Source organism: Apaloderma vittatum, unplaced genomic scaffold (genome assembly GCF_000703405.1).
Source record: "Apaloderma vittatum isolate BGI_N311 unplaced genomic scaffold, ASM70340v1 scaffold21267, whole genome shotgun sequence".
NCBI classification, from domain to species: domain Eukaryota; kingdom Metazoa; phylum Chordata; class Aves; order Trogoniformes; family Trogonidae; genus Apaloderma; species Apaloderma vittatum.
Window position 1 is genome coordinate 14,257 of NW_009724829.1, and position 14,170 is coordinate 28,426.

General features: G+C 58.0%; 1 protein-coding gene across 1 annotated transcript in view; it reads left to right on the plus strand.

The window, feature by feature from the left end:
* The window catches only part of ITPR3 (inositol 1,4,5-trisphosphate receptor, type 3), a gene marked incomplete at its 5' end in the record, with an annotated part of 29,509 nt that overhangs the window by 7,057 nt on the left and 8,282 nt on the right, over positions 1-14,170 (plus strand). Inside the window, 35 exons of the mRNA XM_009872681.1 lie at positions 1-56; positions 234-333; positions 623-783; positions 1,481-1,622; positions 1,860-2,021; positions 2,160-2,332; positions 2,485-2,604; positions 2,767-2,949; positions 3,034-3,285; positions 3,572-3,716; positions 3,888-4,035; positions 4,175-4,371; positions 4,525-4,654; positions 4,925-4,982; positions 5,392-5,557; positions 5,723-5,887; positions 6,084-6,152; positions 6,584-6,709; positions 6,857-6,979; positions 7,154-7,354; positions 7,694-7,945; positions 8,042-8,167; positions 8,531-8,656; positions 8,762-8,882; positions 9,746-9,930; positions 10,066-10,214; positions 10,382-10,490; positions 10,655-10,745; positions 10,969-11,138; positions 11,771-11,945; positions 12,026-12,210; positions 12,559-12,759; positions 13,158-13,268; positions 13,555-13,656; positions 13,923-14,039. Coding sequence (XP_009870983.1) covers positions 1-56; positions 234-333; positions 623-783; positions 1,481-1,622; positions 1,860-2,021; positions 2,160-2,332; positions 2,485-2,604; positions 2,767-2,949; positions 3,034-3,285; positions 3,572-3,716; positions 3,888-4,035; positions 4,175-4,371; positions 4,525-4,654; positions 4,925-4,982; positions 5,392-5,557; positions 5,723-5,887; positions 6,084-6,152; positions 6,584-6,709; positions 6,857-6,979; positions 7,154-7,354; positions 7,694-7,945; positions 8,042-8,167; positions 8,531-8,656; positions 8,762-8,882; positions 9,746-9,930; positions 10,066-10,214; positions 10,382-10,490; positions 10,655-10,745; positions 10,969-11,138; positions 11,771-11,945; positions 12,026-12,210; positions 12,559-12,759; positions 13,158-13,268; positions 13,555-13,656; positions 13,923-14,039 — 5,097 coding nt within the window. The remainder of the gene's footprint in view (positions 57-233; positions 334-622; positions 784-1,480; positions 1,623-1,859; positions 2,022-2,159; positions 2,333-2,484; positions 2,605-2,766; positions 2,950-3,033; positions 3,286-3,571; positions 3,717-3,887; positions 4,036-4,174; positions 4,372-4,524; positions 4,655-4,924; positions 4,983-5,391; positions 5,558-5,722; positions 5,888-6,083; positions 6,153-6,583; positions 6,710-6,856; positions 6,980-7,153; positions 7,355-7,693; positions 7,946-8,041; positions 8,168-8,530; positions 8,657-8,761; positions 8,883-9,745; positions 9,931-10,065; positions 10,215-10,381; positions 10,491-10,654; positions 10,746-10,968; positions 11,139-11,770; positions 11,946-12,025; positions 12,211-12,558; positions 12,760-13,157; positions 13,269-13,554; positions 13,657-13,922; positions 14,040-14,170) is intronic.

Consider the following 14,170-nt stretch of genomic DNA (forward strand, 5'->3'; position numbering starts at 1 on the left):
TCCCTGTTCGAGCTGGCACCCACCACGCTGCAGAAGACGGACTCCTTCGTCCCGCGGTACGTGAGGATGCGTTGCCGTGGAGGGGTTGGAGTCAAAAAGGAAGGTTTCATTGCGCAGAGTGGAATTTTTGGCAAGTCTAGTCTTGTGGGGGCTTCGACGGGTGCTGGGGGAGGTGGCGGGCGCTGGCGCGTCCCGTGTGGGGATCGCTCACCAGGACGCTGTGCCATTTGCAGGAACTCCTACGTGAGGCTACGACACCTCTGCACCAACACCTGGATCCAGAGCACCAACGTGCCCATTGACATCGACGAGGAGAGGCCCATTCGTCTCATGGTACGGCCCCGCTCCCTCCTCCCAGGCATGGATTTATCCCCTGTTCCCCGACAGCTCTGAGCATGCTCCTCACCCAGCATCCCGGCTTTATCCAGGGACTGAAATACTCTGATGATTCAAGGAGGTGGCTGGATACTGGCCTCGAGCCTATCCCAGTAACCTAGAGCCTACCCCAGTTGTTCTGATGGGAACAAACTGGGTCACGGACTTCACTAGGTTGGTGGCAGGTGGTGGGGACATCCCTGGCATTGCCCTGTCTGTGTGATGCTGTTTCCCTGTTGCTTCCCAGCTGGGCACGTGCCCCACTAAAGAAGACAAAGAAGCCTTCGCCATCGTCTCTGTGCCCGTGTCTGAGATCCGGGACCTGGACTTTGCCAACGACGCCAGCTCGATGTTGGCCAACGTGGTGGACAAGATGAACGAAGGTTTTCTCAGCCAGAATGACCGGAGGTAAAAAAAGTCATTTCTCTAGGAGGGATGGGACCATGCTGGGTTCCTCCAAGGGCCCTCCAGCATCACTGCAGGATGGAGACCCTGCCTGGGTCTTGGTGCCAGCGCTGTCTTGTTTTCCTGCCCACAACCCAAATCCACGCCTGCTTCTCCCAGAAGCCTGGCGAGGAAACCAGATAACGCCGCAGCCCCGCTCCGGCCCCTCCTTTGCCGCTAGAAAAATATCCGAGGGGCTGAGAGATGGCTCCACGATAGGGGCGGCCGGGTTAGTCACAGTGTTATTTTTAGGTGGGTGGGTTCTTGGTGCTTCCTGAGCAAACACAGATCGCCACGGGACAGAGTGAGCCGCTTCCGCCCTGCCAGCCCGCCTGCCCGGGTCCCGCAAAGGTGACCAAGGGGGCAGAGGCGTTAAATGCAAAATCCCTGGTGTGAAGCACAAGCAAAGAGCATTTACTCTGGCACGTACAGTTTCCATAGGGGCAGTGGAAGCTCTTGCTTCAGGGCAGCTGTTAGCTTGTAGCAGGGAGGGGGGGATCAACCAACAGCTTCCATGGCAGCCGTGAACATGAGCTTTGGTTCTCCAAAATGCGCTGGCATCATCGCAGGGAGCCAGGTCTGGGTGGACTGCATGGGGTGGGTGAGCAGCCCCCCTGGCTGGAGAATCCCAATACCCCACTTGCGCCCTGCCCCTTTGCAGGTTTGTGATCCAGCTGCTGGAGGACTTGGTGTTTTTTGTCAGCGATGTCCCCAACAACGGTCAGAACGTGCTGGACATCGTGGTGACCAAGCCCAACCGGGAGCGGCAGAAGCTGATGCGGGAACAGAACATCCTGAAGCAGGTGAGTGGCCCTGGGGCCCTGCATCCAAGTGAGATCAAGTAGAGATGTCCTTTTCTGCCCAGGGGTGTGCTGGAGGCCAGGGACCTAGGACGCCCTGTGAAGGAGGTGTAGCTGGTCTCCAGCTCATGCCCCAGTTGTGCACTCAACCCTCCTGGCAAGCACGACTGGTGCCCAGCCATGAGTGCAGGTGACGCTGTGGAGCGGGATGCAACACACATCATCTCTATTTTTGGGCAGATCTTTGGGATCCTGAAAGCCCCCTTCAAGGACAAGGGTGGGGAAGGTCCCCTGGTGCGGCTGGAAGAGCTGTCAGACCAGAAAAACGCTCCCTACCAGTACATGTTTCGGCTGTGCTACCGCGTGCTCCGGCACTCCCAGGAGGACTATCGCAAGAACCAGGTGCGTGGCAGGTGACAGGGTCACTCCCCCATCCCTGCCCCGTGTTGCAAAGCCTTGGGGGGCTGCCAAGGTCTCGGTAGGGCAGGGGCCATTGCACCCCGGCACCCCACCTGCTCACCCCCTCTCTGGCCGCTCCAGGAGCACATCGCCAAGCAGTTCGGCATGATGCAGTCTCAGATCGGCTACGACATCCTGGCCGAGGACACCATCACGGCCCTGCTGCACAACAACCGCAAGCTGCTGGAGAAGCACATCACGAAGACTGAGGTGGAGACCTTCGTCAGCCTGGTGCGCAAGAACCGCGAGCCACGGTGCGTGTCCCGAAAGGCCCCGTCCCAAAGGGTTTTGTGCTGTGGGATGGGTGGGATGTGCCTTGACCAGAGGTGGGAAGAGCCCCTCGGGACCCCCACTTTCACAGCTCTGTTGGTTTTTGGACTACTACAGCTCTGTCTCTGCTCTGTAGGTTTTTGGATTACCTCTCGGACCTGTGCGTATCCAACCACATTGCCATCCCCGTCACCCAGGAGCTGATCTGCAAGTGCGTGCTGGACCCAAAGAACAGCGACATCCTCATCAAAACTGAGTGGGTAGCCAAGGGCAGAGGCTTTCCGTGTTCGGGGTCTGGTGCCTGGCCTTGCCTTCCACCAGCTCCTGCGGTGCCTTGGCAAAACCCCCGTCACCCCTTGGGGTGCAGCTGCTGCCTGTCCACGGGAGCATCTCCAGTTTTACCTCTTTTCTCTCCCAGGCTGAGGCCAGTGAAGGAGATGTCCCAGACCCACGAGTACCTGAGCATCGAGTACTCAGAGGAGGAGGTCTGGCTCACCTGGACAGACAAGAACAACGACCACCATGAGAAAAGCATCCGGCAGCTGGCGCAGGAGGCCCGGGCTGGCAATGCCCATGATGAGAACGTCCTCAGCTACTACAGGTGACGATCCTGCAGCGTCTTCTCTCCTGGTGAGGGGCTGAGGATTGCACGGCCTCACTCCCTCTCCCCCTCATCCCTGGGCAGGTACCAGCTGAAGCTCTTTGCCCGCATGTGCCTGGATCGCCAGTACTTGGCCATCAAGGAGATCTCCCAGCAGCTGGGTGTGGACCTGATCTTCCTCTGCATGGCAGATGAGATGCTGCCCTTCGACCTCCGGGCGTCCTTCTGCCACCTCATGTTGCACGTGCACGTGGACAGGGACCCCCAGGAGCTGGTGATGCCCGTGAAGTTTGCGCGGCTCTGGACCGAGATCCCCACGGCAATCACGATCAAAGAGTGAGACACGTTGGGCCTCACAGCAGCTTTGAGGGGCAAGGCAGGAGGTGGGATGGCAGGTGCCATCCACTGTAGGGACTGGCTTGGCTTTGGCAGAGGCTGGGAGGGATCATTTGTGGAGCGAATTTGGCAGGTCTCAGCCTTAAGAAGGAAGCGGGGTCCATCACAGTCATGAGCATCACTTCTGGCCGTGATGGCTCAGCAGCTGCCTGGAGAGTGCTCCTTCCAGGCTGGGAGCAAGGAGTCCTCCTGCCATCCAGCTCACCCCCACCATCTCCCCTCACAGCTACGACTCCAACCTCAACGCCTCACGCGATGACAAGAAGAACAAGTTTGCCAGCACCATGGAGTTCGTGGAGGACTACCTCAACAACGTGGTGAGCGAGGCAGTGCCCTTCGCCAACGAGGAGAAGAACAAGCTCACCTTCGAGGTGCGAGTCCTGCCGATGCCACTGACGCGCTGCAGGATGCGCTGGCACGCTTTGGCTGCAAACGCCTCTGCAATGGTGGTGGCCACGCTGACATCCCTCTTGCCCTGTTTCTGCTTATCGTGCTCAGCCTCGAGCACGGCGAGGTTCTGGAATTGCCTTGTCCTTTCCCAGGTCGTCAGCCTTGCCCACAACCTCATCTACTTCGGCTTCTACAGCTTCAGTGAGCTGCTGCGCCTGACACGGACGCTGCTGGGCATCATCGACTGCGTCCAGAACCCTCAGCTGATGATGGGGGCAGTCTACAACGACGAGGTGACGGGTAAGTCCCTGCTCCGTAAGTGTTTCTGTGGTCTCATTCATATCTGCAGCGTTTTCCAGTCTGAGTGAGTCCTTCCCTTGGTCCTTTGCCACCTCCCTTTCATTTTCATTAACTCTGCCCACTGTGGCTGCCTCTATAGGGAAGAACGTGCGGAGGTCGATCCAGGGCGTTGGGCAGATGATGTCCACCATGGTGCTGAGCAGGAAGCAGTCCATCTTCAGCCCCCCGAGCCTCAGTGCTGGGTCTGCCCCTGAGCAAGTGGACAGAGGGAGGAGCATTGAGAGCGAGAACATTGTGGTGATGGAGACCAAGCTGAAGATCCTGGAGATCTTGCAGGTTGGAGCCAGTGGGGTGGGAAAAGCGTTGTGGATCTGCAGGTGGGCCCAGCGGGATGGGGCGGTGAGGGGAGGACGTGGGTTTCTGATGCAAAGAGACAGCTGACGTGAAGAGGACACTCATTGTTGCTTGTTTCTTCTTCACTGCTACCAGTTCATCCTGAACGTGCGGCTGGACTACAGAATTTCCTACCTGCTTTCCGTCTTCAAGAAGGAGTTTGTGGAAGTCTACCCCATGCAGGACAGTGCGGCCGACGGGACGGCTCCAGCCTTTGACTCCACAAGTAACTCTTCCACTTTGCTCCTGGTACACCTTCCACTCAGCCAACCCCACAGGCTGGGGACACGCAGGCGGGGGGGGGGGCAGGTCCCGGAGGTGCCTGGCAGAGAGCATGGTGGGGGCTGGGGTTTGTGCAGATGGGATAAGGCGTCTTGTGTCCATCATGGATGCTCGGAGCAGGAGCCAGGGGGCTGGGTTGGTCCCTGTTGAGTTTCCTCCGGTGCACAGGGATCACGGTGGCCGTCCCTTTCATCTCCCTTTCTTCTCCCTTCAGCTGCAGCCATGAACCTGGACCGGATTGGGGAGCACGCAGAAGCCATGTTCGGTGTGGGGTGAGTCCCTGCCCCCTCCGGTGCATAATTAGCCTGGCCATAGGGCTCTTCCTCTCCTGTCCATACTGCCGAGGCTGAGAGCTGCAGGTGATGCAGGGATCACGGTGGCCGTCCCTTTCATCTCCCTTTCTTCTCCCTTCAGCTGCAGCCATGAACCTGGACCGGATTGGGGAGCACGCAGAAGCCATGTTCGGTGTGGGGTGAGTCCCTGCCCCCTCCGGTGCATAATTAGCCTGGCCATAGGGCTCTTCCTCTCCTGTCCATACTGCCGAGGCTGAGAGCTGCAGGTGATGAGGAAGATGAGGCTCTAAAGGCTAATGCAGCTGTCCCCGTCAGCCCCGAGGGGTGACTGAGCACGCACAAGCTCCCGCGTGGCTGCTAACACGAAGCGCTTTCGTCCCGGCTTCAGGAAGACGAGCAGCATGTTAGAGGTGGATGACGAGGGAGGGAGGATGTTTCTGCGGGTGCTGATCCACCTGACGATGCACGACTACCCGCCGCTCATCTCCGGCTCCCTGCAGCTCCTCTTCAAGCACTTCAGCCAGAGGCAGGAGGTCTTGCACACCTTCAAGCAGGTAACACTGTTGCAGCGCTGCTCTGGAGCACCTCTACTTCCATGCTTGGCTGTGGGTGCAGGGCATGGGATGGGTCCTGGCACCTTTCCTTGGGAGGGAGGTTTGGCAGAAGAGGAGAATAGGGTTCATGCCCCAAGCTGGAAACCCCTGGGAATGTTGCTGCAGGTTCAGCTCCTGATCTCAGCCCAAGATGTTGAGAACTACAAGGTGATCAAGTCGGAGCTGGACAAACTCCGCACCATGGTGGAGAAGTCGGAGCTCTGGGTGGACAAGAAGGGCAGCAGCAAAGGGGACAGCACAGTGGAGGGCAACAAGAAGGAGAAGAAAGAGGTGAGAGCCCAGAGCAAGATGCTGGGAACCGGCTTTGGGAGAAGTGGGAGGCAGAGGTGCAGCTCACTTCAATCCAACACCTCACGCCTCTGGATGGGCCGTGCACCCCACTCCTTGGAAGAGAAGGGCCAGGGAGGGTTCTGCAGAGCTTTGGAGAGGTGCAGTGGGACCCTGGTGGTGTTCCTGTCTCTTGCAGCATGCTGCTGATGAAGAGGTCATTGCTCCAGGAGAGAAGAGCAGCGAGAACTATCAGATAGTCAAAGGGGTAAGTGAGACCGAATGCCCTCCCCAGGGCAGTTCCAGGACTCTCTGCCTGGCCTGGGTTGGCACAGATGCACCAGCAAGAAGAGAATGGTTGAAATTATAGGGAAGACTTCCAAGCTCTCCTGTGCTTCAGCGGAAGCAAGTCCAAGCCAGGGCTTGTTCCTGCCAGCTCATCGCAAGGAGGAGCCCTGTTACATCCCCGGGGCTCTTGAGGCAGCCTTGTACTGAGGACTGGAGAGGAGAGGGTTGGTGACGGGTACAAAGGCTCCCTGCGTGGCATCGCAAGGAGGATTTCTGAGGAGGGTGCCAAGATTTGCAAGTGATGCAGGGAGCACCTGGGTTTATGGAGGGCAAGCAAGCCTCCAGGGCTGGTGGTCATCCTGATGGGCTCCCAAGCTTTTTTCCCTTCTGCCACGGTCCTTCTCTCCCCAGATCCTGGAGCGGCTAAATAAGATGTGCGGGGTCGGAGAGCAAGTGCGCAAGAAGCAGCAGCGCCTTCTGAAGAACATGGACGCTCACAAAGTGATGCTGGATCTGCTGCAGATCCCTTATGAGAAGGTGGGTGGGCAGACACTGGCTGGTCCTGAAGTGCCCAGGGCAAGGGGACGGGGCTGCAGGGACCTCCAGGGCAGGAGGGGCAGCAGCCTGATGCCGCTCTCCTCCTCTCGCCGACTCGGGGTGTTTCTCTTCTCTGCCTTTCCTCAGGGTGATGCCAAGATGATGGAGATCCTGAAATTCACCCACCAGTTCCTGCAGAAGTTTTGTGCTGGCAATCAGGAAAACCAAGCCCTGCTGCACAAACACCTCAACCTGTTCCTGACCCCAGGGGTAAGGAGAGGGGACCGAAGAGTGGTCACAGGGAGAGACTTCAGTACAGCTCCCGGAGCTGAGAGGAAGAGATACAAAAGCCAGGAGGAGACCCCAGCAGAGGAAGAGTTAGGGCAGGATGAGAGGCTGTTCAATGCAGCGCTCCAGCCTCACTCTGCTCCCCTGGTCCTACAGCTCTTGGAGGCTGAGACGATGCAGCACATCTTCCTCAACAACTACCAGCTCTGCTCCGAGATCAACGAGACGGTGCCGCAACACTTCATCCACTGCGTGGCCACCCATGGCCGCCACGTCCAGTACCTCGACTTCCTGCACACCATCATCAAGGCTGAGGGCAAGTACGTCAAGAAGTGCCAGGACATGATCATGACCGAGGTGAGCACTTGTCCCTCCAGCCCGTGAGCTGTGAGCGTGGGGAAGCAGGGCACAGCTCCTGGGATGTGCACAGTTGGCTTCTTCCTTGAGGAAGACCCTTCCCAGCCATGCCAGCTTCTCCCTGGAGCGGGAAGCATCTCCAAGAGCTTAACGAAAGGTCCAAGAGCAAATAACCATTTTACAGTCCCACAAGTTGATTGTGTTGATTTGGTTTTCCTTGCAAATGTGTGGCACTGGGTGCTCCCTCTTGTCGTCCCCCTGCAGAGGACACCGCTTTCTGCCTCGCGAGGTTTCTGACCCTCCTTCTCTGGAGCAGTGACCACTGACCCTCCCTTGCAGCTCACCAACGCCGGGGATGATGTGGTGGTTTTCTACAATGACAAGGCTTCACTGGCCACCCTCTTGGAGATGATGACAGCAGCCAGGGATGGGGTGGAGGAGAACAGCCCGCTGATGTACCACATCTCACTGGTGGACCTGTTGGCTGCCTGTGCCGAGGGCAAGAACGTCTACACGGAGATCAAGTGCACGTCCCTGCTGCCCTTGGAGGACGTGGTGCGGGTGGTGACACATGAGGATTGCATCACGGAGGTACGGAGTGCCCAGCGAGGACGGTGGGAGGGTGCCAGTAGCTTTGCACTGATTGCCTTCTCCTGATGGTGACCCTTCTCCCTCCCTCCCTGGCAGGTGAAGATGGCCTATGTGAACTTTGTCAACCACTGCTACGTGGACACGGAGGTGGAGATGAAGGAGATCTACACCAGCAACCACATCTGGACTCTCTTTGAGAACTTCACCCTGGACATGGCCCGGGTGTGTGGGGAGGGTTGAGTGGGAGGGACACAGCAGCAGTGGCTGGTGTTTTCGGTGGGGAACGGGTGGTGGGGGAGGGTTGAGTGGGCGGCACACAGCAGCAGTGGCTGCTGTTTCGGATGGAGACAGGTTGGTGTCACAGAGACTCTTGAAGCTTGGGGAGCCAGACGTGGGGTGTGGACACCATGGGGACTTGTGTAGTTGCCGTGCTTGAGGCCGGGGAGCAGTCAGACCTCTCTGGTGTAGACCCAGGGGTTGCATCACCAGCCACGTCCCTTGGTTCAGCAAAGTCCCAGCAGCATCCATCCAGGATGTATGCTCACCTCCTTCTGGTGCCATCAGCATCCTCCCTTCTCCTCACAGATGTGCAAGAAGCGAGAGAAACGCCTGCCAGATCCTACGCTGGAGAAGTACGTGCTGACAGTGGTGCTGGACACCATCAACGCGTTTTTCAGCTCCCCCTTCTCAGAGAACAGCACCTCGCTGCAGGTAACGAAGCGCTGCGTGGCCAACCTTGGCAGGGAGAGGAAAGGGGCTCACTCAGCCCGCCCAAAACAACGCCTTGCGGTGATACATACCTGCTGTCTCCTGCAGACCCACCAGACCATTGTGGTGCAGCTTCTCCAGTCCACCACGAGGCTGCTGGAGTGTCCCTGGCTGCAGCAGCAGCACAAGAGCTCGGTGGAAGCCTGCATCCGCACACTGGCCATGGTCGGTAAGGAGCCCTGCCGGGGGATGCTGGGTTCCCCACAGGAGGATGCAACCACCCCTGGCTGCCTCCGCTGTGGCAGCGAGCAAGAGCCGTCGTCCCTGACCAAGCCCAGGCACTGCCAAGAGCTCCGTGCCGGGGCTGGCTCCCTGCACCACGCCCTGGGACGCTTGGACGCCTTATTTTTGAAAACCATCTGATTTTTTTAATTATTATATTATATGGCAGGTCCTGGCCAGGTGCCCTGGTGGGACGCTGCTGGCCAGGAGTGGGGAGGTTTGGCTCTGGGATGTGGGTGGTGGTGTCTTTTTTTTTTTTTTCTTATTTTTTTGAGCTACTTCTCCAGGCATGACTAGGGTGGTGTGGGGATAACGGAACTAAGAGCTTGGTTGGGAGATCCCTGGTGTGTTCCTTGCTGGAGAAACAAAGCCAGCATTTATGGTGGTTTTCCCTCGGAAGGACTTTGCCCTCAGCCTGGCTCGGGATGAGGGTTGTTAGCGCTGAGTCACCACGGAAAGGATTGCTCGGTGGTTAGACACTGGGTGGGGATTTCCCTTTATAATTGAAGCCAGGGTGCTTACAACATCTCCATGCTGGGCTTTCCCAACCGAAAACTGGGGAAGGTGCCTCTTTCCATCCTCCGTTGGGCTGGGGGGGAGCTGTGAGCAATGTTGTGCTGCAGTGGGGAGGGATAGATCGAAATGCTCCACCCTTCAGTACCCTGGGGGAGTTTACTCTTGTATTTAGCCCAAATCTCTGCTGCAAATGAAGAGCTGAAGAAGGGGTCCCCAGCCCAAAGCACTGTGGTAGGACCCAGTTGATGGGGCTTGGGTTGTGGCTGTCCCCAACCTCGACTCCATCTCCTGCAGCCAAGAGCCGCTCCATCGCGCTGCCCATGGACCTGGATGCCCATGTCAGCTCCCTGCTCAACAGCAGCTCCACCAGCACCGTGCAGAGGAACACGTCCAGCTACAAGACGGCCACACGGACCTTCCCCCGGGTTTCCACCACCCCCAACCAGTGGGACTACAAGAACATCATAGAGAAGCTGCAGGTATGGGTCAAGGAGGCGGCAGTGGCATGGATCAGTGCGTGACAGCGAGAAGGCGCTGGCATTGCAGGGTCCGTCGCCCGTGCTCGCGTCTCCTAGGCGTGTATTGGCCCTAAAGGTGTGTGCTGTGACTTGCAGGACATCATCAGCGCCTTGGAGGATCGCCTGAAGCCACTGGTGGAGGCTGAGCTGTCTGTCCTGGTGGATGTCCTCCCCCGGCCGGAGCTGCTTTTCATGGAGGGGACGGAGGCGTTTCAGCGATGCGAGAGCGGAGGTTTCCTGTCCAAGTGAGGATGTTCTGCAGATGGCTCAGGGGTTGCTGGGAGGGGCTGGTGACCTTCATCTTTTGTGGGTTGTGCATCCCAGCGTGTGCTCGCAGCCTGGAGGGGTGGTGGGGACAGTTCCCTTGGGGACCCCCTTGTCCCTCTGTGTGATGGTAGCTCTGCCATACCAGGCTGGTGCAGCACACCAAGGACCTCATGGAGACGGAGGAGAAGCTGTGCATCAAGGTGCTGAGGACTCTGCAGCAGATGCTGGTGAAGAGGAACAAGTACGGTGAGAGGGTGAGCACCAGGGTCCCACGGCACGTCCCCAGACCTGCTCCTCAGCCATGCAGTCCCCACCACCCAGTGCCCTCCCCACTGCAGCCCACAGGTCCTCAGCCTCGTTCTGCTCTAAGTGCTGGCCCGGGCGTTGGGAGACTCGTGACGTTTATTTGTCTTGGCAGGGCAACCTGCTGCGGAAAATGCTCCTGAACAATTACCTGCAGAACAAGAAGTCCAGCTCCAAAGGAGAAGTCATGGATGCTGCTGGCGGAGGTGAGTGTCCCTGTCCTGTGCCTTCCCTGTCTCTCTGCACAGCTCACATACACCTCAAATTCCTGGCTCCCGAGCCAGGATGGGATCAGGTCTGTAGCGGGTCGCCCACCTCCGTGGGAGTAAAGGATGTGGGGAGATGAAGGGATGGAGCTGGGAGTGATTTAGCTGTGCTCTTTCTCCTGCACTCCCACAGCATCACATCCATCCATGTCCTCTCGTGCAGGCCAAGACCAGGACTGGTCCGCTATCGCTGCTGTCCAGTGCCGGCTGGACCGGGAAGGGGCCACCAAGTTGGTGGCTGACCTCATCATGAACACCAAGAACGAGAAGATCTTCCAAGAGAGCATCCTGCTTGCCATCCGGCTGCTGGATGGAGGCAACACCGAGATCCAGGTGCTGAGCCCTGGCTGGGCAGCCGCGCTTTGATGTGCGCGGTGTGATGCTCCCGACGCTTGGAAGACGTGGGTGCAGGGCAGTTCTCAGTCCTGGGTTGGCCCCTGGGCCAAGCAGGCTTTGCTAAAACACTGTTGTGTGTGTTGGCTGGCTGTCCAGAGGATGAACTGCAGGAATCTGGTCTGGTTTGGGATTTTCCAGCTCCTCGAGGGCTGCAAAAGGGGCAGGTTGGTGCAGGCTGGTTCTGGAGTAATGCTGATGCCCTCTGCCGGGAATTGCTAAAATGGCTCCGGGTGATAACTCCTGGGCTATCTTGGATACTTTATCACGGGGAAGCTGAAAAATTGTACATGCAAAACCCATTAGGGTTCCTGGCCTGGAGCTGCTGTAATTGCTGCTTGCTCTTTCTCTAACCCTGCTGAGGGTAAAGGAGAGCACAGTGGCAGGGGACGATCCGTCCCCGTACATCCGAGAGCACTGTCACGTCCAGGGCTGTTGTGTAGAAAAAAACCTGCTCACCAGGTTATCTCAGTCAAGGTCTTGAGTGCTGGAGGCTACAGAATCAGAAGGAAAGGTGGGGACGGTTTGAACCCCACGGTGGAGACTTGAGTGTCTGTCCTTCCTCCTCCCAGAAATCCTTTTATAACCTCATGACGAGCGACAAGAAGTCCGAGAAGTTCTTCAAAGTGTTGCACGACCGGATGAAGAAGGCGCAGCAGGAGACCAAGTCGACGGTGTCTGTGAACATGAGCGACATCGGGAACAAGCCTCGTGAGGACAAAGAGGAGCCTGACCCTGGCACCAAAGGTAGGACCCTGTTCCGTTGGTAGAGCCAACATCTGTCTCGTCAGACAGCCCGATGCTAACGAGGTTGGGATCCCCTCTAGGACGAGGAGACACCTTCCTGATGCCTGGCACCCCCTCCCGATACCCGATGGCCATAGGCTTTCGGAAGGGCCATGACACTGGGGAGCAGGGTCAGAACAATGAAATGGGGGTGACAGTCCTGATCATGGAGCCCATCCTGCGCTTCCTGCAGCTGCTCTGCGAGAACCACAACCGGGACCTGCAGGTTGGTTACGGGGGCTGCTGGGGTCTGGCTTTGGGATAGAGGTCGTGGGAACGGGCTGTGGAAAGGCTGGGCTCTGCCCCGCTTTGGTCCAAAAAAACCATCGCACCAGCCACTCCGTGCCTCAGTTTCCCCATCTGCAAATGCACTGTTGCATTGTGGAAGGAGCTGTTCAACCGTGTCTGTGGGGCTGAGTGTTGCTCTCAGAGCTCTGCACGTTACAGGGGTAGCCCCAGCTCAATTCTCCATGGAACTGCAGCTGGAGGGGTTGTTGGGAGGGGAGTCAGGACGTTCCCCTCCACCATCAGCACAACGTCGCTCAGCCCCGTAACTGCAGGCTTTGCTTGACAGAACTTCCTCCGGTGCCAGAACAACAAAACCAACTACAATCTAGTGTGTGAGACACTCCAGTTCCTCGACATCATGTGTGGCAGCACCACGGGGGGGCTGGGGCTGCTGGGCCTCTACATCAACGAGTACAACGTGGCCCTCATCACCCAGACCCTGGAGACCCTCACCGAGTACTGCCAAGGGCCCTGCCACGAGAACCAGGTCTGTGGCTTTCTCTGCAGGTCTGGGTCATTCCTAGGGCACCTCATCCCAGTGATCGGGGATGCCCAAGGGACGATTTGGAGGAGGGTGTGTGGGAAAGCAGCAGGGACAGGGCTGGCTTTTGGTTTCAGGATGTGAATAGGAGCAGAACATGGGCAGCAAGAGGATGCCAGGGGGCTGCACAGGGATGCTGCCCAGGTTATGAGCTACGGTGTGGTTAGATAATATGGGGATGCAGATGGGGGTTAAATAATGCAATGGTACAAACACTGCCCTTTCCACAGAGACAGGGTTGGGGCTCCTGGCGTAACGAGGCAGGGTCCCGTTTTGGACCTGGGCTGTGTTGGAGTGGGACTGGCAGTGTTGGCAGGATTAACAGCATTGCATTGCTCCCCTAGAGCTGCATCGTGACTCACGAGTCCAATGGGATCGACATCATCACAGCCCTCATCCTGAACGACATCAGCCCCCTCTGCAAGTACCGCATGGACCTGGTCCTGCAGCTGAAGGTAGGCTCAGCCCCGGGCTGGGCTGGTGGGCACGCGTGTGTACGTGTCACTGCGTGGACTTGCCGGCACGGCCGTGGGGTGGGCGGTGGGATGCAGTGGCTGCTGTGCTGGGGACTGTGCATGTGGCAGGTCCTGAGTGCGGGAGCAGGTAGGTTTGGTGGGACTGTGTGAGGCTCGGGTGCCTCTAGTGTGGGGGAGTTCCAGCTGACCAGTACACAGGGGGTTTCTGCCCACCCTGGGCAGTGACAGGGCACAGGTCCCCTCAGCAAAGGCTTTTCCTCTCCAGGACAATGCCTCCAAGCTCCTCTTGGCACTCATGGAGAGCAGACATGACAGCGAAAACGCTGAGCGGATCCTCATCAGCCTCCGCCCGCAGGAACTGGTGAGCGTGGACAGTTGAAAGACCCCCAGCCTTGCCCCAGTGAGCCCCCAGCCCCGCTCTGGGCCAAGGCTGGACCTCTCCTGCCTGTGGGTCCTGATGTGGTTTCTGGTTTGCAATCCAATGACCATCCTGCTGGTCACCACCTTTGTATGAGCATCCTCACATAATGATTTTCCCAGAGCTGTTCATGGCCAGAGGAGGAAGCTGAGGCAAGGAGATGGGGAGAAGCTCACTGTCCCTCTGCTGCCTTCCAGGTCGACGTGATTCAGAAGATGATTAAGAAGGCCTATCTGCAGGAGGAGGAGTGTGAAAATGCTGAGGTTTCCCCCCGGGAAGTTGGCCATAACATTTATATACTGGCGCTGCAGGTATTGAGCTGTGACAGCAGGGTCCCTGCCGGGCTGGGCTCCCACTCACTGATTTGCACATTTTTTCTCTATATTAATTTACATTTCCTCCAGCCAGGCTGGGCTCCTTAGGGAGGCATAGCTGGGAAATATGCTTGTGGCTCCTGTGGAAA